Source organism: Phlebotomus argentipes, unplaced genomic scaffold (genome assembly GCF_947086385.1).
Source record: "Phlebotomus argentipes unplaced genomic scaffold, Phlebotomus argentipes genome assembly contig_15, whole genome shotgun sequence".
Taxonomy (NCBI): Eukaryota; Metazoa; Arthropoda; class Insecta; order Diptera; family Psychodidae; genus Phlebotomus; species Phlebotomus argentipes.
The window spans coordinates 4,999,689-5,022,399 of NW_026776181.1; the positions used below are offsets into that span (position 1 = coordinate 4,999,689).

General features: G+C 40.2%; 1 protein-coding gene across 2 annotated transcripts in view; it reads right to left on the reverse strand.

Moving 5' to 3' along the window:
* The window catches only part of LOC132261825 (delta-sarcoglycan), a 33,708-nt gene extending 25,385 nt beyond the window's left edge, over window positions 1-8,323 (reverse strand). Inside the window, exons 1-2 of one of the 2 annotated variants that reach the window (XM_059760822.1) lie at window positions 8,132-8,323; window positions 6,776-7,007 (exon numbers count right to left, since the gene is read on the reverse strand). In XM_059760822.1, the coding sequence (XP_059616805.1) occupies window positions 6,776-6,991 (216 nt within the window). In that variant the 5' untranslated portion in view covers window positions 6,992-7,007; window positions 8,132-8,323. Of the gene's footprint in view, window positions 1-6,775; window positions 7,008-7,287; window positions 7,344-8,131 lie in introns of those variants that run through there. The other variant, XM_059760823.1, reaches the window with a different exon arrangement.
* Window positions 8,324-22,711: the final 14,388 nt, after the last annotated feature.

The window sequence follows — 22,711 nt, forward strand, 5'->3', positions numbered from 1 at the left end:
CCTGCATGGGCGGCTCACCTTGAGGAGAGGTTTCACGTGCACACACTGTACACAGTAAATAATTCCGCCGAGGAGATTCACGTCCTTACCATTCATGCGGACACGCCACTTCGTCTATGCCGAGGAAGTGTGGAAGGAGTTGCAGAGGCCTTGCTGCAATTTTGAATATTCCCCCGAGTCGAGAAGATTCAAACTATGAGTTTATTGCGAGTGAAACTGTTGTGCAACTCTTCCCGAAAGCACAAACACACTCTCGACTTAATATATCAAAAAGATGCACCGCCGCCGTCCTCAACCTCCCGAGCGTACGCAGAGACATTTTACCCAGGGTGAAAATATCTCAAAGAAGTTTATTATGCTAACGCCAAAATTTGCAGACAACGCTTGGTGTGAGGACAGGAGCAGTGAGATAATATCATACTTATTATTTGCTTGTTTGTTCAACGGAAAACATGAAATTAGTTAAAGGCAAACAATTCACTTAAGTAGTTGAACACCTTGGCATTTTCGTATAAATTGATAGCGAGCTGAAGAAATCGATCTGCACTAAAATGAACTGTCATACTTTTAATGTCATCAATAATTTCTCATATTTTATGAGTTTTTTCCTATATTTTTCACATCTTTCCCTCTTCACATATCCGCTCATCTCGGCCGTGATGGCTTCCAATGGGGAGAAATCCATACGATGATTGAAACCACAAAAGGGGAGAATTGTGATGGTTGGCAAAGGGCTTTTTACTAATTCACGACAAAACATAAATATTGTGGTCTGACTTCCACTTCCATTCCGATAATTCTGCGCGATTCCTTCTGAGAAAATCTGATTACTTGTTGATTTCCTTTTATACTCCAGAGATTTTCGTGTGTGTAACAAATGATTTCCTCTCTTGCATTCCTGCTTTGGATTCGGGAAATGACATCAGCTACATGTTTTTTCCCCAACTCTGGGGCATGAATGGCATGAGCGGGTGGAATGCTGAAGAGAAAACACCCGTCTGGGTGACCTCTAACCCTCTGATTCACTTATTCATTCGCTTCCTCGTGTGTAGCGCCGAGAGTGAGGCGGAAAAGTGAATTTTGCACGGGTGAGTGAGGTACAAATGATTACAATTGATCTCATGGATTGAAATTGCTCCTCGACTCTTCCCTGATTTTACAAGATTGCGATTGGTGGGGATGTCTAAGTGGTGTCAAGAGTTCATATTGGTGGGTTGAATTAGATTTTGGTCACGAGTTCTGGATATCGTGGTGTGAATACCAATTTGTGTACAGCATTAACTTTCCGTCTTCCCAAACACAATTTTTCCCTCCCTCGCTTGGTCAAAGTGAAAGAGAAATTCTCTATGCAAAATTAAATAGATTTTGTTTTTGCTGCTGCACTTTTTGGAGTCGTTTTCATCGTTGATCTTCTCGCTTAATTTAGTCTTTTGCCACTTTTGACTTTTGTAATTATTTTCACTCCAATACAGTCAAATATAAGAGTCATGAAAAGCAAAATAAATACATACACAAATGTTCCAAAAATTATGAGTGTCAGGAAGTATTGAAAAATGCACATTGTCACCATAGTCTGTGCAATATTAAAGCCCTCGCAGGGCGAAAAACTTGCCCATGGTGTATATGTCACAGTGTCTCTCTCACACTTTAGCGAAAAACTTTTGCACCACACTAAATTTAACGAAAGGAATATACAATGAAGTTTGCTATTGGAATAGGAAGTACGTATGAGATGAATCCGGCTGCGAGCTTTTCTTCTTCCTTTATTTCCGCCATTCGCACATTAGGTTTCACTGCATGGCGAGATGCGGGATTGTATGTGTGTGCACACATATATCGTGAGTGCTTCAGTTTATTCAGAGGTTCTGAAATAGGCGATCACATGAAAATTTTTCACCATCCACTTCATGCCAAACAGCGAGTACAATTGAAAGTTTAAAAGGTCTCATATTGCGCCGCTCTCATGACGTTTCTTGCACATATATTAAATTTAGAATCACCTCAAACTTTTCTTAACTTTTGCGCTGTATTTAGGCCAAACACACATGAGAGTGTATGAATTGGGTGAAATTGAATTTTCCATTATTAATAGTATGTGAGGTATTAAAGTTTCACCTGTGCAGGCAAAGTGGAAAGCTCCCTTCTTTGAGCTTTGTACAGGAAAAATGGAAAGGAATTAAAGGTAAATCAAAAGAATATTAACGAAATCTTAATTATACATCTTTCAGAGAGTCAGCTTAATTCTCTTCCTGCCCATTTTCACGGTTGCCCACGTTCGGCCGCCTTCTAGCCTGGCCTCATAATGTTTTCCATTGATTACGCAAAATGTGTGTAAAGTATTGTGTGATTCATTAATTTATTCACCGGCACTTGTCTGACTTGGCCAAGAAACTTTCACCTCGACGCCCTGCACCCGCAACATAATCGCCACAATCATGGTGTTGTGCATGAGGCTGGTCATTACGGGTGAGAATTTCATACACGAATCACGAACACCGGATACAAATGAATTCATATTTAATATAAATGAACACATATCGTCTTATTGGGTGGGCCTCGCAGACACACACACCCAACCCTCCACATCCACTGCCTCAATCCCACGGGACTTGTGGCGGAGCCCGCAGCTCGGAGGGGATGATGAACATGGCAACACGGGGGGATGAAATGTGTAGATCAGACCCCAACCCTCACAGTGTATTCCCACTTGTACGGATGCCTTGCAGTCCGACCGGGAAGAAAATTGATCCTCTCGTGTTGTATTTTAATTTATTATAACGAAAACGTCCTGCAAAATTTATCGTTTTCTAAGCAAAATGTAATTAATTACACCACGTCCAATTTTTCACGCATTATATTTCCGATTGTTGAGTGTCTCTTTCCCTCTCAACCACCCTCGCCGAAATCATGAATCCCACCCCTCGAGGTGATCTCCTCACTCTCCATCTCGTCTAAAATTTCAGTGGCTCAGAAGCTCACAAAATAATTTGGTCTAGTTTGAAGCAGTTTTCAGAGAGTCGAATATTTTATTTCATATAACTTATTACTCAATGGATATCTGTACAAACACAACGGAAATTGTGATAAAAAAAGACCATTCACCATTTATTAATTTCTCTGAGTGAAATTGAGTCTGCATCGAACAACTTTGCAACAAATTGAAAACGTTTTCCTGTATGAGATTTGTGCTGAAAATTATGCTTCTGCATTTCACTGGTTGGGTTGAAAAATGATTTTTCTATCAGACGATGAAATTATATTCCTCACTCAATTCCATTCCCAATATTGCCAACACACACGCCAACAATGCGGTTCGCAATATTTCCCTTGAATTTCTGCTACAATCATCATACAAACACTGGGCATAATATAGTTTTCAACGTGACGGCCGCCAATGTTTTGATAGCGAGGCAAAAGCCCCCGCAGAAGTCCGTTGACATTGCGCCCCGCTAGCAGGGAAATCTCTTAATTCCCATCACTCGTCTGGCCATATCGGGAAAATACAGTGGGCATTATACGCTCATTTGGAGAGCGTTTTTCACCACCATTGCCACTCTACAGAACAGAAGCTTCTGGACAGATGAGGAATGAATTTTCTCAACAAATTACTCTGGTGCCACTCAAAAAGCCCAAAACTCCCAACCGAGCGAAGCTCATTCATGCACATATTTGTGACGACTATTCAGAGTGGTTGGGGCGCAAAGAGGGTGTACATAGTCGCGTCTGTTTTGAGAAGGCATTTCCTCTATGACAAACTCTAGTGCCACTTCTCACCCTCTGTGAGACATGGCAGTTGCCTTTCGTGTGGCCCAACTGACAGCGCAAGTGGCATTATAAAGTCATAATGCTGACAACAATACGTCCGTAATTGCGACAAACTCAATTAATTATACGCGATTTGGTTATTAAACCATTTAAATTTATATTTTAATGTCCCTTGCCGCAGAAAACACAATCCCGCAAATATTATTGCCAACTCTAAATTATTTGCAACATGCTCAACAAAGGCAAAATTGGTTAGATGTCGAAGTGCCCCAGGGCTGGAAAGCAAACTCCATATTTACCAACATATTAACGTCCACAGAGAGATAAATAGAAAATTTTCGGTAACAAGAAAAAAGTTTTAAATGAAACCATCTGTTGCCTCAATGAGATGTTAGCTGTATAATGAAAAATCACTGTTTTTCGATCAATTTTTTCAGTATGACTTTTGCTGCATCGTCAACTTGAAGAGAAAGTAATGAGGAAATTTATTCTCCCTGTATATCAATGATCTGCCTCAGTGTCTTAGAAACTGTATAGTTATCATTTAATTGCAGATCACTTCCAGATTTACTACTCTGGTGATCCGCAAAATTTCGACTTTGCTTTCGAGGTAATGAATGAAGATCTTCTGGTCGGCTTGATTACCGTATGAAACTCTTGGCTTTCGGATCGTCAAATTGTCCTATCAACATTAAATTGAATTGGATTGAGATTTCACGAAATTACGGACAGTGTCTTGTAAAACATCCTTAATCACTATAATAAATAAATTGGGCGGTTGAGTTGTGATCGATTAGGAGGAATATTGCTAATTATTTCGTTATACATATTAACCATTAATGATTCTATATCTCTGTTGAATGGATACAATTTATAGTAAAAACTTTACGATTCAGTGGCTGCCCAGTCGATTCCATGTGCACATATTCTGTGGGCCGATTGTGCATTTTTGGGGGTTGGAGAGCAGGAAAGTGAGCACGGGCAGAGTGTTATTTTGAGATTGTCGATTGCATCCACTCAAAATGGTCCCCAGTGAGACCAACAGCAATAACCGATGGCACATTGCATATAAACATGACCTTTCAATTAGTCCCAATTGAACGACAAATCAAACAGCAAAGCGCATCTATAATAAACATTTCACTGCAACACTCCTCTCTCGTGTCTTTTTCCGTGTCCCCTCAAACCCATCTGCCTTCCAGACTGGAGGGGTGGCACTTTGGTGGGTGGTGAAAAATGCGCCCTTGGATATCATCATTATATTCCTATGCATTGACTCGCTCTCGCTATTTTCAGTATTTTCTCCCCATTTTCTGCGCATTCATTCACGCCAGAAGCAAAACAATTCCTATAAATTTTCATACATTTGAGCATAAATCAAAATCACTTCTCCGCGAGACAAGAAGCGAAATCAGACAATTTTTGATTCTCCAGAGGGTGACTTTGTTGCGCTTCCGCCTAAACTGTGACTTTTTGATACGGAACTCTTGTCAAATTGTCATAACAGTGGGAATTTGCGACCCGACGTGGATTTACTGCGTGGTAGAAAATATTGAAGATCTCAAATACATGACATTTATTCGATGGTGTTCGGTAGAGTGGGAGATGGCAAGAAAATTTATATGTGGCACTCTCCAGAGGAAAATAGTGTTGTGAGAAAAAAAAATCGAGTGGGTGAGAATTTGCATGATAAATCACATTTCATGCGACAGAGAGAAACGATTTCACTTTTTAGAGTGCATTTTTATTATGGATTTCTGAGATATTGTGACGTCTGATCCAATATTTGCACTCTGTGAAAAATGTATATTTGTTATAGATTCGCCTCTGGTCGGAGACAATCGTGCTTCAGAGATAGAGTGATTAAGGGAGAAATCTCAATTTTGCAGAATTCTCGAGTGTGTGCTGGGAAATCGTCTGAATTAATTGTTGGGTGTGTCTCTGACCAAAAATCTCGTATAACACAAGCTTTGCTACAGGACGGAAGCGCCGCGTGATGAAAAAACCCTGCCATTTCCATCGAGAAAAATCCCCATTGACAAATATGAAGCTCGGACAGTGTGAGTGCGAGAAATAAAATTCCAAACAACTCTCCACAATCCACACAGTCTTCAAATTACTTTTGCCAATGTACACCATCTCATCGAAGTGCTTCAGTTCATTTATTTTCCACTCGTTCCACCTCGTGCAGGAAGCTGAAAGGGAAGAGTTTTTGTCCCGTACATTAAACACCGACAAAGGGTCGTGGCTGGGATGCTTTAAGGTGCGGCTTTCGTGTGCTGGTAAACTGAGAACGGTCGGAATCACTGATGGCGTTTGTAGTCTATAGAAATTTTTGCTAATTTCCCACCTCTCCGGATGCACACAACTGGCAATTGGCCGATGAAAGCCACAGCATTAACCCAAAAAGGCAGTGTTTGAGCACAAGAAGAGCTGCATTGTGCTCATTTGTCAAAAACAATACGAACTTCCAACTAAAGTGTGCTTTTGGCCAACGTAAGTTGCCAAATTCACTCTCTCCGCGATGTTTAATGTAGATAATCACAAATCTATATGTCGTTTCTTCGAAAACCTCATTTTTAAGCTGAAAATTGTGTGAATACAACCGAAAGAAAATCTCCCAATGCGTTTTGTTCGAACTCGATCCGAAACTCTTTGATTTGCATTTGAAATTTTGCTCCAGTTTCTGTGACACGAATCAGGATTTTTTAATGAGCCTATTTGAGACCGAGACATTTCCGTCAATGAGCAATAGATCGTGAATATCGATGTACACCTAAAAAATATGCACAAATCCCCGATAATCGTCACGCATTTCAACTCACAGCGAATATTCTTTGCGATTATTTTGGCAAATTCGCATCAACGCCGAAAGCGAGACTGAGTTGTTGTGTTTTCCCGGCGGAGCTCCATGAATTTTCAAGCGACTAATTTGCTAAAATGTATTTGTTTGGAGAATGTGGAACATAAATGCACGCAGAGGAGAGGAATTATGTATTCTCATAAATACCTCATTGCAGTCTAGCGCTGGAAAATCGCCATCATGCCGTAGGTAATGGTGATAAGCGTGATTGCCAGAAGGAAAGGTCCAATTTACGCGATGCACCTGGTTCACATTTGGCTCCTGCTTCTGCACCACCAGGAAATCTTGCTCGTTGCACTGGACAACAACTTTGCGAACACTTTTACTCTCATTATTCTGCACGCCGACAATCTCATAAGTCATAACCAGCGGCACATGCCTGAGTCGGAGGATTGAGATAGTGAGAAGAAGCAGCCAGAAATGGCCCCTTTCCAGCCACACAGACTAATTAATGACTCGCTAACATGAACAAACTCGAAATTGAGTCGCAGCGAAAGAGGCATTTTCGGCTACAATGGTGTACTGATTGAATTCCTTTGAAGACATTTCACTTTCGAAAGTGTTATTGAGATAAATCTTATAAATTTCAGCAGGAGAAATTATATTAACGAGGAAAAAACCCCAAAGGAAGGGTACAAATATCTGTCAAATTTATCTACCTTGACACTCAATTAATTCTGCCAGGAATTTTGGATCATATTATAAAGTACTTGATAGAGTATGAAGCATCTAAATTGACTTCCTCACTAAATTACGATATTATTGCTAATTGCTCCCCACTCAACATCATCCGCTCCATGCAGTGAACATTCTTCATTTTAATACATCATTTCACTGAGTAAATAAATGAAAGTTAACATAAACACTTTATAGTCGTTGTTCTCGTTGAAATTCAGCCAATCTTCGCCAACATGTTGCTGGCAAATGTTTAAATGCAAACTGACATGAGGAGTGTGAGGAATTGATTTAGAAATTACGACAGTTGCCAACAATAAACATCACTCCTTGCAATTAGAGCTGTAAATGGAGCTATAATTATCTGATCATGTCGATTTGGAGGGAAATTGCTTAAAAATAAAAGCACCATTTGACAAGTTAGTTTTCAGAGTGTGACGATATTTGCCAATGTGTTATTTTCAGGTGTTTTAATGCATTTTGCATCTCTTTTGCAGTGAAAAACACTCTCTCACTCTCCTATCGCTATACTATTGGGAAACATGTATAGAAAATTATGGCATGGAAGCAGCAAGAGCGTGCGAAGGGATGAGAAAGGCAGAGGTTTGGGCGCAGTGAGGAAATCTGCAAGATTTATATTTGAAAAATGACACTGCGCCACTTTGGCAGCAACAATAGTGTCGGTGGAGGCGCCCGGTCGATTTGTTATTTCACTCTTCTGCATTTTTTCCAGCACACCCTCGACTTTTCCGGCACCTCTGGCTTCTTTTCCACCCTTCCGCTCTCCTTGGGTGAAACTATTATAAAGTGCTTATTGCATTTCCGCACTCTTCACCATTGGAATTTCTCTTCGACAGTGTGAAAATACTCAACGGCTATTATTGAGCACGATTTTCCTTTATTTCTATACTTTTCACGTAAATTGCTTTTATTTTTCTTATCTCTTCAAGCAGTATTCTTCACCGTGACTTTATTTTTCTGGCCCAGATGTCAATGCAAGAAAAGTGACAGAATTGTTTTTCACCTAAGCCCGAGACGTGAAGAGAAAAAATATATTGTATTTTTGAAAATATCTATAAGAGTTTCTGATATTGCAGTTGCACCCTTTTCATTTCATTGTGAAATAATAAAATGCTAGAACTCTCGGTATTTCATTTTACAATTGAGAGCGGCAAACATTTGAGCCACTCGACATCACAATGAAGGCATGAATATAAGGAGGAAGAGTATTCGTGAAATATTGTGCAATTCGCTGCATAATTTTACACCCGAAAAATACACTAGAGTGGCTGGAAAGGGGTGGGTTTGTTGCCCATCTGTAAGGGTGTTGTGCGGTCTATTGTGGCAATGTTTGCATTGAAAATAACCCCCAGAACGACACTCGCTTTTTCACGAATTTTTTTCCGTGCTGCTGATCAAAACTACAGGACACACATCACACAACAGCAAATGTACACTCATGCCCGAGCAACACAGGAGAATCGTGGAGAGTTGAGGGAATGAGAACCAACAGAGTGATGCAATGCAATGTGAGATGTTGGCTGTCGCAGAGCCTTGAATTGCGAGCAATTGGAATTAATTTAGCCGATCAGAAAAGTGCTCTTTGATGGTGAAAGAGGTGAAATTCGCGCGCGGCAGAAAACACATCCAGTCCGTGAGGCGTCTCGTCATGCCACTGAAATATCCTCAGACTCTTCGAAGGCACTTTCCATCGGAAAATTCAGCACTGCATTCTTGTACATGCGGCACTCTCTCTCGCTCTCAGCCAGAATTGGGAGGGATTTTCCACAGGACTCTCTCACGCTGGCGCGCTATTCCTTGCCATGCGTTTTCCCTCCAATGTGGAAAAGTGGTACAATAAATAGAGAGACGCCGTGGAAATTGGGTGAGAAGAAAATCACGTGGCAAGAGCACGCGACGGAGCTTTTCTAAGAATACCAATTGGACAGAGTGGCAAGTCTTGGGAGAGAGCCGTACAATAAAAGTGGGAGTTGTCTTCGAAACTTGTTCCACTCATCAAATTTCCCTCAGTCATCTCACTCCCACGCACCATCGCAATCTCTTTCACACGTCCAAACTGGATCCCAATGTGTCACTCCATCGACAGATACCAGCCCCCCGTGTTGGGGCCATCCAGCAGCCCGACTACGTGTCCTTCTGCCAAATTTGACAATAAACGAGCATATTTTCATCCTCCACGGCAGATAAATTCTCCCTGTCATTTCCAATGAGCTACAAGAAGTCACTTTATCCATCGAGGATTTTACTTGTTCTCATCAAATATTAAACGTTGCGAAATACTTCAAATACTTTAGAATTAAAATTTTAATTCAATTTCTACTTGATGCTTCATATTCAATTCTATCCACATATATTCAAGACACTTTAAATCATTCGTTGAAAAATAGAAAATTGATTTCCTATTAAGTTCTTCAATTCATCCGATATCTTATGTTGTTTTGTTGACTTTATTTGTCTTGAAAGGAATCACTTTGTGGCACTGTTCAAACTCTGGGCGCACATTTAGATCACCTGTATTGGGAAAATGTTGCATAAAGTGTCCCATCCTTGAAATACATTCGTTGATTGAGTTCTGCAAGTTTGCCTCCAAACACTTCACATATACCAAATGCAAGAAGCCTTGGCTATGTGTTGCTGTATAAAATATATCTGATGGACGAGTGTATATTATTAACTTTCCTCCATCCACATCTGCCAGGATATATCTTCTGAGATGTACAATGTGGCTGCTCAAGAGGTGCGAGCTGATGGGCGGGGGCTCAGATCTTGTGTCTCTTCTGGGTGTTGTCGTTGTCGATGAACGTGACTCCGTTGTGTTTGGAACTTCCAACTCCGGCATGGGTTGGATTCTTTCACCTTCCCAACTTCTAACCCTCGGAGTCATTCTTCGGCGAGTTTATGTTTTATCCCCATCCTGCCGCTCTCTTCCAGACACCAGAGCAAATGATACCTCAGAAAGATACGTTATACGAACAGTTCTTGCACGTTTTACCTCCAATTCGACACAGCTAAATGGATGCAAAATATTGTTCTATCCTCACAGTCTGGAGTCAAAGATGAAAATTAAATACTGGATGAAAATTGTCCATTTGAAGACTGGACGGAATACACATTTTTCCTCCTGTTTCAACAGGAAAATCCTTCGTATGTCATAATATTCTTTAAATTGCATATTTGACTACTCAGTAGATACTTGCTAGCAAAATACAGTCTCTAAATACATCCTCTCAACTTTGAGACCCTTCCAAACTATGGAGTGTGAATTGGAAGTTGTATTTAGAGAGGAATTTCCGAAATTAAACCCTTTTTGTCTCTCCCGCCACTCACAATGTTGACTCTGGTGCTGAAGAAATCCTATAATGAGTGTTTTACATGAAATTAAACGTACTAAAAGTCCTGACTGTGTGTGTGTATAAGAGGTAGTTGAGCTCAAGAAGAGATAAATATCACTCACGTAGAACTAACCTCATTTCACACCCTATCATGTATCCAAAATCACCATATCCATCCAACGTGAGTCTACCTATCCATTTATTCGTCGCTGGAGCGCACTTTCGAGTTGACTTTGTGTACCTCATGAAAAGGTAAAGTATGTTGTAGGAATCTCCCATCCTTCGCTGTGTGGCCAATTCTGACGGCGGGCTTCGGTGAGAGGTGAGAATGGGGGTCGAGATGCTGTGAGAAGTGGTTGCCATTTATACAGTTCAACCATCACCCACTTGTTCAGTGGCTATATAGAGTCACTGAGCAAACATTTACTTATTCCTTCATCACGTTGCATGAAACATACATTCTCATGATTTATCCCTTTGCGAAATGCTCTCTCTCTCCGGCTGAAATTTCCGTCGCTACCCTATGAATTTCCCATTGGACTTTTCTTCTCCGTACACACATGCCTAGCGCTCGTATGCAATGTGTATACAGGGGCACGATCCAGGCACAGATAGTGGACAAAATTAGCTAGACCTCACAGAAAAATGCTTTCAGAGCTGCTGTGAAAAAATTCAATCATGCGCCTGCAATGATTGAATGAGTTTTATCTCACAATCTACGCTCCTTTCAACTCTACCCGCCCGAAATCCTTTTGGATTGTGTGCGACTGCAGTGAAATATGATAGGGTATGTACGTGATGCTATTTAACATTTGAACACACCTAATTTTTCTGAAAAATTTCATACAATATGACACGATTGTGCTTCTCGCAGTCTTTTCTTTGCTCTCTCTCTCTCTCTTCTTGCAAACGCTTGCCGGGAAGATATAGAGAGAGAACTTTTCCACCCAAGGAATTTAATGTCGCTTGAAATGTTTAGTGATTTTAGTCACACACTTGAAGGATACTTCAGAAGAACAATCATGAATATATGATCGTAAATCATGCAAAAAATAGATCACTTCTTCTATTCATCACCATTATTTATGATTCCAGCAAATTGATTTTTGCATGGAAGGAATTTTTCCCTCATCCATCAAACTTCTTCTGGCCAAGGCGCGCTTAAAAAATAATCTTCTGGGGGGAACATGAATTAAATTTTCATGGGAATTTCTTGTCCTTCGAATGATACTCGTGTGGAAAATGGCTTTAGAGACTTCGCTCGTTATTTGAAATCACGGAAAATCCCTCTTTTCTGACGCTCGCGCGACAAAAGGGGCCCGCAAGAGGGTCAAACGTGAGTCACTGAGTCGAGCAATTTTTCCCCTCAGCATTAGCAAGTTTCTCGAAAATTATTCATTCCTACACACAGAAGAAACACCCTGAAATCATTTTATAGCTTCTGAAAGTCTACAAGTCGACCACTTCCTCACTGCCTCGAAGCAACCACCTTTGGAAGTCTATTATCTAATTGCAGATGGGCGCTAATTTAACCAATTTATCCACATTGTGTTAAGAAAGGATGTCTAGGTGGCCAGATAACACGAAGACAGAGTACAATTGCCTGAATGCATCGCTAAAGAGTAATTATATCAGTGAATAACAATTTTGCGAATGGGTCGCGTGCATAGCGTCGATTACTCATAATAAATTACCTAATAGTGGAGGCGCCTGGTTAATTGTCTGGCCTTTTGTATGGACTATATATCTCTGGATTTTATCCACTTTTCATCTTTCACTCTCCTCAATTCCACGAACGCCGTGCAACTTTCTCAGGAGACATGCGGAATGATGAATGGCCCTAATTAGCGGCTCAAAAGCTATAGAGAAATTGTTTGTATTTAGCTGAAAAAAAACCGCTGCCCACTCTTCATAGTCATTCTTGTGATGTTGATAGATAAAATTCCTTTATACATTTTTTACTACTATTACATTTTTTGTTTCTCTATGCTGTCGACAAACTTTTCTTTTACACCAACTCCCACACGCCCAAGCGTCGCACTCAATAATCCACGGTGGATACGATGTGACTATAAATATTTGATGAATTTATAATGGACGCGCCGCAAACTCACTTCGAGGGATTACAGTTCAGCAGCAGAAGTCAAAGGGCGGTTGGACAAGACGAGAGAAAAAAAAAGGAAGGAGAAAATCGCAAAGGACATGAGATCAGCAGTTTGAAGACGATGTCAAGAAATAAGCTCAAACGTTATACCTTTTAAGCGCCTATTAATCCCCCAAAATCTTCTTTTACACATGGGATCAAATGTCAAGCGGAATTATTAATTCAACAAGGCAGAATAAAGTGATAAAAGAGAAAGAAAATTCGGCAATCGCTCGTCCAGTTGTTGAATTATTCCTCCGTCAAATCGATCGATTTTTCATGGCAAGAAACTTGTATCGACAGCACTTTTGGAAATAAATTCACAAATTGACTCTCATTTCTCACTGAACCCAGCCATACATCTTGAGAATCCAATCCTCGTGCGAGTACAATTTTTAATCCGACATCATCTTGAGCTCAGCACACACTCAGACCATGGATCCAATCTCTGGACTGGTGCAGAGTGGCTAAGATATTATTAAATGCCAAGTTAAAGTGATTTCGCCCAACGACGAGAGAATATAACTATAATGCCTGGTAATATTTGAAATGAAATGTAAACGTTATGCATACAAGTAGCTTCAAAATGTAACTACTTCCATTTCCTTATTTCATTTCCCAAACGCATAAAACACCCACTTTATCGCCTGGATTCAATCTCCGAATAAATTCAACACCGCCTGGGTTGAGAGGAAGAATTGAGAGTTCATGGTAAGTTTCCGTGAGATGCTTTTTCTACGTCGGCCAAGGAAAAGTCATCGCAAGGTTGAAATTGAAAATGATAAAATTGTGATTAATGAGAGAGTTTTGCTGCCACTCCGAGCGCCACTCAAGTCCCCATTGGACGATTTTGGGAGGCGATGGATTGGGGTGGAAACGTGGGTGTTTGGCTTGTGTCAGAGCGAGGAGGCGGAAAAGGCCCAAAAGTATTGACACTGCCAAGACAACACCCACTAAATTATGCTCTCACCTCTCTCAGGGCCAAATGTTTCCTGTATGACAAAAATATCGTTCATGCGTGTTGTAGGCTTCGCGTGGATCTCCTGGAAAGAAATCCTCTTGGCAGAGGCTCATCGCCTCCGCCTTTTTTCTGTTCCTCAACCCGGAAGACAAACTCTCTGTCACACTTTTCCCACTCACGTTCCACACATACATAATAATTCCCCGCTTTTTCCCCCCAAAACTGGCGGAAGTCGAGAGCGAGAGAGGCAAAAGCTTCCAATGTTGTGACTGTTGAAGCTCAGTACGAGATTGTTTCTGCTTCTGAGAGGTTGCAAACTCTCTCGGCACAGCACATCCATCAAAAACTATCCCATCAGAGACATTATTCATAAGACATTGCAGAATGAGAGGGGACGCATTAGCAGCTAACAAATTTATGAAGCTTTCTATATGCAGAATCTTAAAATTAAGTCACGCTCAAATGCCTGCCACAACTTCTGATCTTCTGCAAGTTTGTCTACTCAAGAAGCGCATATCGCTTTCTGCTACAGTCAGAAGGGGGCTTTAATAAAAACCGACTATTATTATTATTGTGTCTGATGCAAGCAAACAAATTGACCAACTTCCTTCCACCCTCCAAATTGTCAAGCCATTCAAATGCCTCCACGCTCGAAAAGTCTTCTATTGAAATGAGAATGTCTTGCATGAATAAGACAGAGATTCATTGGAAACTAAAACTTTGACAGTAAATTTAAAGCCAGAGCAACATCACCAAACAATTTCGCCCCTCACATTCAGCCTAGGAGGCGAGCAGTTAATTTTCCTCCTCACAAAAGCAATGCTTGCAGGGCGAAAGCAAGCGCTCTAGGCACAGGACATTTTTCACACAATTATCTCTCACTAAGCATCTATGAGTGAGCATGGAAATAGTGAACAATGTGAACTTAAAAAAAATTGACCACCTGTCCCTATTCACCTCGATTAGGACATCAATCATTGTGGGAAATTGCCGGCATTTATGAATTTTTCACATGAACACATGTACAAAAAATTTCCCACTCCTGACGACTTTATGACACCCATTAAAAAATAAGTGGAAATTTGCAGATTCCGTGCAGAATTTGATATTAATTTTTTCAGGTGGCAACCATCCCACGGAACGCTATAAATAACATTGTAATTACAAACTCAATTACTTCATCTACAATTTCACACAATTTTCTCCATCCTGTCGGCGGTGTTCCTTAAGACAATTTGCCAACGCTGCAGCGAGAAAGTCTGGGGTGAAAGTGAATAGAGAAATCTCAGCTTTCTCTCGCCGAGGGAAACTGATTCATGTAATCATACAATATTTTTCTATTTTAACACGCCACTTTAGATTTCATTCAGCAGCTCGGGCGGATGCATCAACAAGCGACGTACGGAGAGCTATAAAAGAGTTATAAAAGTGTGTTATGATGAAATGAACGAGATTATTTAGTGAGCTTTTCATGTGCCAATATAAGTTAATATTTTAGCGATGAAAATGCCAAATTTGAAAAAATATTTTCACCATATTTGGATACTAAACCATCCTTGCATTGAATGGATTTTCCCTTCCTTTCCCAGAGCAGGGAATTGTCTTCGGTGTAGCTGTACACTTAAATATATCGCAGTCTCCATGCGTCGTCGTAAGCTCACACTCTGACACTGTATTCGATGCCCATACACAATTTTTCCCACCCCCACCGTCGATGTGGTGTGTTCCTGCGAGAGAGCCAGGTAATCTAGCAAGATCAAGACTTCAGGACTTGTTAAGTACGGATTTTCTAAATGTGCTAAAGTGAGTCCCTCCATCCCTAAAATCATCCCACTTTGCCACCCACTCAATCTTGCCTGGGCACGGAAAGGAGAGAAAAAATTGGCGTCCTGAATAGAAGCATCCGCCTCGTGGTCGGGGAGCGGCTGACTGGTGTGCTGGAAAATGTAATCAGATAGGATTTCCCTCATCTCACCCCACTCTTGACTCTCCACCGTGTGCTACTCGCCCCATTCATTGAATCTGATACAATTTCGACGACTGACGTTGACAAAAAACTACAGGTAAACCTCAAAATAGGGCAACAATAATTTTATGAAGAATCAAAGAATTTTTTTTTCATGCTTTATGACTCAATCTATAAAATTCTCACTGCACTTCCCCGAGATCATTTCTAACACTATCGACAAGTTGCATTATATTGCACATGAACAAAACATTTTGGAACATAGATCAAATCCGTGATAATAAGATAATTGCAGTTGAAATTGATTTATTTTCCCGCTCTCTAAGCTCCTGCGGACGCAATCACCGCAAAACCCCTCTGGAATGGCCACTCATTCCATCGGAAAAATAAATACAGATGCACAATAATTACAGTAATTGTTATGTTCATTGGCACAGAGAGAAAGTGAGATTAAATGCTCGATGGAATGTACGCATTACGCAAAAAAGCGCGCTTTTCCGTGTGAAATTATTAATTTTGCATATGAATTCTGCCAGTTTTTTTCCATCCTCCTCCCAGTGATAATGTGGTTTCCGCTCAACACACACAAACAGTTTGCATTTGGCATACATATGTATATATTATTCACGGGGTGATTTTACGCCTAAATAATGTATTACCACTTTAATACCTTCAAATGCAATTAATTTTAAATTCGCCCGATCCCACCGCGAAACTCCACACAAATAGTTTTTCCCATTAAATTTGCAGTCATTTAAATACAAACAAACACACACATACACGTGTGGAAAGGGGGGAAAAGCCATCCGTGCCACATTTTATCCATATTTTCGGTTAATTCGATTTCAAATGCGACCGTCCAGTGTTAATCCATCGATTGACGGGAGGATTATTGCCAATAAAGGAGCAGCAAATTGATTTATAAAATATAATATGAAGTAGCGCAGTTTGCCAAATATTTATCCCATTCAATGTAAATGATATTGATGAGCTTGCTTTTCAATAACAATTTTCAAAACAGAAAATCCGTCAACGGTTATTACTTACCATGCAAGGGATCGTGAAACGTGCTCAAAATTAATGTCATGCTGAGCAACATGTCACAAATTTCCCACAAAACACTCAAACAATTTCCTTCGCTGCAGGGCGTTTCCTCTGCAACTGTTTAGCTACAAAATAACCCTGAGAGTGTGGGTGTCTCAATATTACTCCAAATGGCTGTCTCACCAAGTAAAATTCAGCCATCATGGGTGATGTGGGAAAACGATGACGCGAGCGAATGGGAAGGATTTTATGTGATTTCCCATTGAAGACTCCCCTTGTCTTGCAGCGTGTCTCAGGGTAGAATAAAAATCTTTCTCCTTCCTCAACATCTTTGCCCATAAAATCACTGTTTACTCATCTCTCTTCCCTTCGCCAGAAAGCATCCACTTGAACAAGATGTGCGGTAAAACCTTCGTGCTGATAAAAATGCATCGAATACAGAATCTTATAACACTCATCACACCTGACAATTAAACCTAACACATTTTGAATACAAAAGATATTTTTTGAAGTGTTAAGTGATCACAGACAAATTCAGTCGCGCTGTTAAATGACAAATGGCAACCATTGGAAAGCGTTTCATTTCGCCGTCGCGCTATTTGAGTGAAAAATAAATGTTTTAATGGGGCCACTAGTGGCAATGATGGGTAGTTTGTGAAACATGATGCAATGAAAAATATCTTGATCCTGTCACTGGCGCACAGCACGATTTCTTGGCCATTTCTCTGGGGCGACACACAACACAATCCCTGTCTCGCAGTCTCTCTGCGCTCATCCTCAAATGTTGGGGAATGAAAGTGAGTTGTTAGCCTTCAACACACCCAGGAAATATCCGTCATGAAATATGATATCATTCGTCTTGGGCAAGCATAACACTGCTATATAGCATTTTCGTGGTATCTCTGCCCATCACGCCCGAAAAAATGCCTCACTCTCGTCGTGCGGATCCCGCAGTCTCGGTGCTCCCGCCCTTTTTGGCGGGATAAAATTACTATGGAGGTTATTAAATAATACGCGACGGCCTTGCGAACCTGAAACAGCCACGTATTTTTCATAACGTCGTCGTAATAAGCGCAAGAGTCATGATTTACGTCGGTAATTTTCACATGAACCACTAAATACATAAATACGATGAATTTTTGGGCAGAAGGGCACACCACTCACTGTGGCTCCAATTAATGAAAATTCATATTTTATTGCTAGCAAAGAGGATGAAAAAGTGCACTAAAAAATTTACTACTCGCATTACTCACAGATATTCTCTATCCCTTGCCGTCCGAGCTGTTCACGGGAAAAATTATGACACTATATAGTTTAATCAACTATTAAATTTTATTGCCCTTCTTAAAATTTCATTTTCCTGCCCTCAACTATGCGCAAACTTTGAAAGCCCGTCTTCTGCCGCACCAGGCTCTCTTCACTATGTAACATTTTCCCAGCAAGACTGGGAAAATTCATCGACAATGTGTCCTCTTTGGCGACGTGGAAAATATTAAATGAATGAATGTGCGATGCTTGTGAGCGAAAGATAGCTACAAGAGGCCAATAAGTTTGCCGTAGGCCTAAGAAAGAATCATTGCCTCTGCCTTGAGGTTGCAGCAATAATTTCTCATTGGGAAAGCCGCTTAGGGAATTTTCTTCGAGCCGATGCTTCAATATACAAACAACGTATGCAAAAATCTCTGGACTTCATTACACTATTCCACACTATTCAAATTACAGCTTACGATCAGTATTGCTGCACATGCCTGAGTCTGAAAAACGTCGAATGTTCTTTAGGGAATTTTATCAAGAAATTTCAGGCAATGTCTATCAATACATAAAAGAGCAAATTCTCCACCAAAACATTTCATATTAAATTAAAAATCAAGCAAAACATCGAGAAACATTGAGTTGCATGAAAGCCAAAAGTTTTACTCATTTTTCTCACCACATTTTCGCACACACCAGGAAGATACCAAAGCTGGAATTTAAGTAAGAAATATGAAGTGAAGGAGATTTAAGTCTCCTACATGGAAAAATGTTCTACCCTCGAGACGATGTCTTCTCATTTCTGTCGCACAACTTATCTTGTTTCGTGGCATTCCACGCACCGGGGAAAGAATTTCATAAGAAAAGTCTTTCCTTTTTTCAATTTCTTCACCCTTTGCTAAAGACTCTGGTGTGCGACTCAAGAAAGAAAAGAGGCACGGACATGTACAGTCGTGCGGAAAATGAAGATAGACTATCGTCCGAACACATAAAATGATGAAATTGATGCTATAATTACATAATTTCATATTAAATGGACATAAAATGATATGAGAAAATTAATTTTCTTTATGATGATTGTCCCTCTATCACACAATCTCTCTCCTTCACTTGACTTTTAATACTGTCTGTCCTTCTATATATTTAACGCTGATGGATCATGCTGAAGGGGAAAGGGAAGCGGAATAGGACGAGAAACTTTATGATATGAAATCAATTAAAATTGCACAATGTCTTCGCTTCCACCCTCAAATTTTATCATGTTTCCCATTGTGTGTGTCATTCAGCTGAACAGCTTCACGTCAAGACACTCATCAAGAATTTAGAACCCTATCTTTTACATCTCTCCCCAACACCTGCTCAGCCCCTCTTCGGTGCCAACCCTCGCCGAAGTGCCGGGGAGTGATGTGGCATCCAATTGAGAAATAGTTTCATACAGTCATGGAAAATGTGAAGTGTTCCAACGCGTGAAGCGCAGGGTATTAAAACACGCCATCATCCGTTTTCTCAATCCCTGGGAAACCCCATCGAGAAAATTTACAGAGGTGACGATAAACACCGAGTCCTCCTCCACTTTTGCAAAGTATTATTTAATTAAGCATCACCTCGAGTGACGTCTAATGGCAGTTTAATTGCTTGCCCTTTCATACATCCAAGTGGAAAAATTTTAATGTTATTTCCTCTCCCTTTGCCCTCTAGAAGAGCTCAGCGACAGATGCTCATTTTGCATTCTTGTCCCTACACTTCTTTTCTTTTCTGTAATTAATCCACTTTCACAACAAGTGAATAAATTTCTATTCGCCATCAGCAACTTGCTCATTTTTTAGCGCAAAAACCTTAAGGTTCAAGCGAAGTATATTTTTCTCATAATTCACGTGGTGTACAATAGCTTAAAAACTTACTTTGCCGATCAACAAGGTTTTCTTAAGCAACATTTTCTGTTTGTGATAGAAATATTTGACGAAAAGATTTTAGAAAGTGTCTGATCGTGCTCTGAATCACAACCGGTGCTGTACATTTCCCTGAAAAGTGATCGCGCCTCTGATTAATTTTCACCACGCTCCGTCTGGATGACAATCAACTGAATGACGTTGGAGAAAACACTCAAATTTGCCACGAGAGACAAAATTTTCTCCTCCTAATGACAGAGTTTCTCGAAAGAAGGAGAAAAAAGTGTAAAATGAATTTTATTATGAGAGGATCTCAGCGCCACGGCGAAGCAGCTCGAAGACGGAGTTTTCACCCCCGATGAAATCAACACCATTAATGAGTTGGAAAAGATTGTGCTGGAGAGTGAGATGAGTATCAGAAGCACCTACATTGTGTGAGGTAATTACATTTTGAGGAGATTCACAAATTTTGATTAGTGATGACAGGCTATTTTTGGGTGGAAATTGCCACGGTGAAAATTGAGCCTCCTTCAGCACATTAAGATGTACAAAATCACGCGCATAAAGTACACAAATGCTCGTCAGTGTGGCTCTGTGGGTGGTGAGAGATATAATTGCCGTCATTTCCGTGACGTGAATCTCCCCTGTTTGGCGGAGCTTTTGGCGCACTTTTGATCAAATTACCGAATTTTGATTGTGCCTCGGTTTACCCCAAAGGCGCTGAAATTACCTTCCTCATGCCAAGAGCTTGTCACTAGATTTAATCCCACCACAAATTCGCAGCTCTCTCCCTCCACTTATCGAGAGTGCAATTGTCGTGGAGTCTCAATGAAATGAGCAAATGTGCGATGGTTGTGTGAATTGTGTATGTTAATGGCCAACCACCAAATATTGAATCGGTCAAATTTGAATATTCATGCCCGCCCCCCAAAACTGCTTCGCATCACTCAACAAATCCTGCACCTCCGTCTCTCCCGAAAACCCCACCGCCAAAATACACACTCGCCACACTATTTAACATGTCTGTCGATTGGTTGTGCTTTGCGTAAATGTTTGAGGGGCACCCATTGAAGAGAACACAACTTCCGTTTCGCATTTATCATTTTCTGCCTGGGATGTTTAAGAGAAGCAACGACATACGGATATACATATTTATGGAGCGGCACCGCAGAGAAAATTAAACTTTCACCCAAAATTGAAAATTGCGCTGAAACATAAATTCAAATTCCAAATAACTACACTGAGTGCCTTGAACATAAAGAGATGGAGCAAGAGTGCAAGGAAATGCGACTTTCTTAAAGCCACTGCAAAGTCTTAATATTGCAATTGGATTAACATGACATTTAGATAGTGGAAACATTTGCGAATTAGCGGAGAATTGATTAAATTAATTGTAATTTGCATATTTTAAACCTCAACACTTGCAATTCTTATGCATGAAGCTCTTCGCAATTCGATACACAGTATCGCGAGGACACAATTATGGCTTATTTCAAATACATTCAATGCTCTTTATTTATTGTACAAATAATCAATTCCATAAGCTTTGGCAAAACACCAATAATCCTCCTATAAATTCACTATTATCCTCAATGGAATATTTTGGGCTGCTGCTGTTGCGATAAGACTTAACATTTTGTACTAGATGTTGCGCCTCTGCCTGTTTACGAGATAAATCCATGCATAAAAACTTGAATAATTATTTCATCAAATTATATAGCCTAAACATATGGGTATAGAATGTGAATTACCATTTCAAACTCACTTCTATATTAAATTATGGTATTGTTTTGTTAATTTGTCCGTTGGCATAATTCTATGTTTTGAATGAAACTGATTATTTATTTCATATTTTATCAAAAATCTGTGCTCATCAAATGATCCAAATGCACCTCTGAATTTACATTCCATTCAGGCTGAACTGCGAAGGAAACATATGGAAAATGGTCTTTCTGTGGTGTGCTTCAGAGAGGAATGAAGAGAAGAATCATCCACTGATTTGGTTAACTATCATTTAATACTTAACGAAGTCACACAGATTCTGCTGGGTGAAGTCAACTCTCCCACAAACTCATATATTTCAAACTCTGGCTGATGCTCTGCCTCCAAAATGCATGAACATTTTCAATTACAAAACACATCTTTGCTCTCGAGAGTTGCGGATCAAAGTGAATCTCAAAACATACCTCTTATTGATTTGCCGTCTGTGAAGTTCCTCGTCCTTTGGTACACACTAATCCTCGCGCAAACGTGAAATCAGACAGTCAGAAACTTTATTGCCTCCTTTGCAGTCGTAATTTACATTGAAATTTCTACAATATAATTATACTCTCAAATAAATTGGATTTTTCTTTGGTCCACACAATTTTTAACGAAAAATCCTTGGGGAAAATCTTTGCACAGTTTTTTTTTCCTCATATTTGCAGTGCAAACACTGAAATTAACATTTCAGTTGAAAGACCCTTCCATCCTTTTCCACTATTTACTTTCATCATCTCACAATGCGCCTATTTTCCTTTCTACACTTCCCCTTTTGTTCTCCCAACTCAACACTTGCCAAGTATTTGGTTGAGGAATTTTCTTTACGCTCAAATTGTGGCAACTTTTATTACGAAGCACCTTTTTCATCATTCTGGGCTCATTCGCCGCCTTTGAACCATCACCATGCATTCCACTGCTTATTCATAACAAATCCCACACTCGCAGCGTGCAATTCTCTCCTCATCATCATTTACCATTCATATCACAAGTCTGTAACTTTGAAATCACTGCTAACACCTGTAATTTCTCATTGTTACACT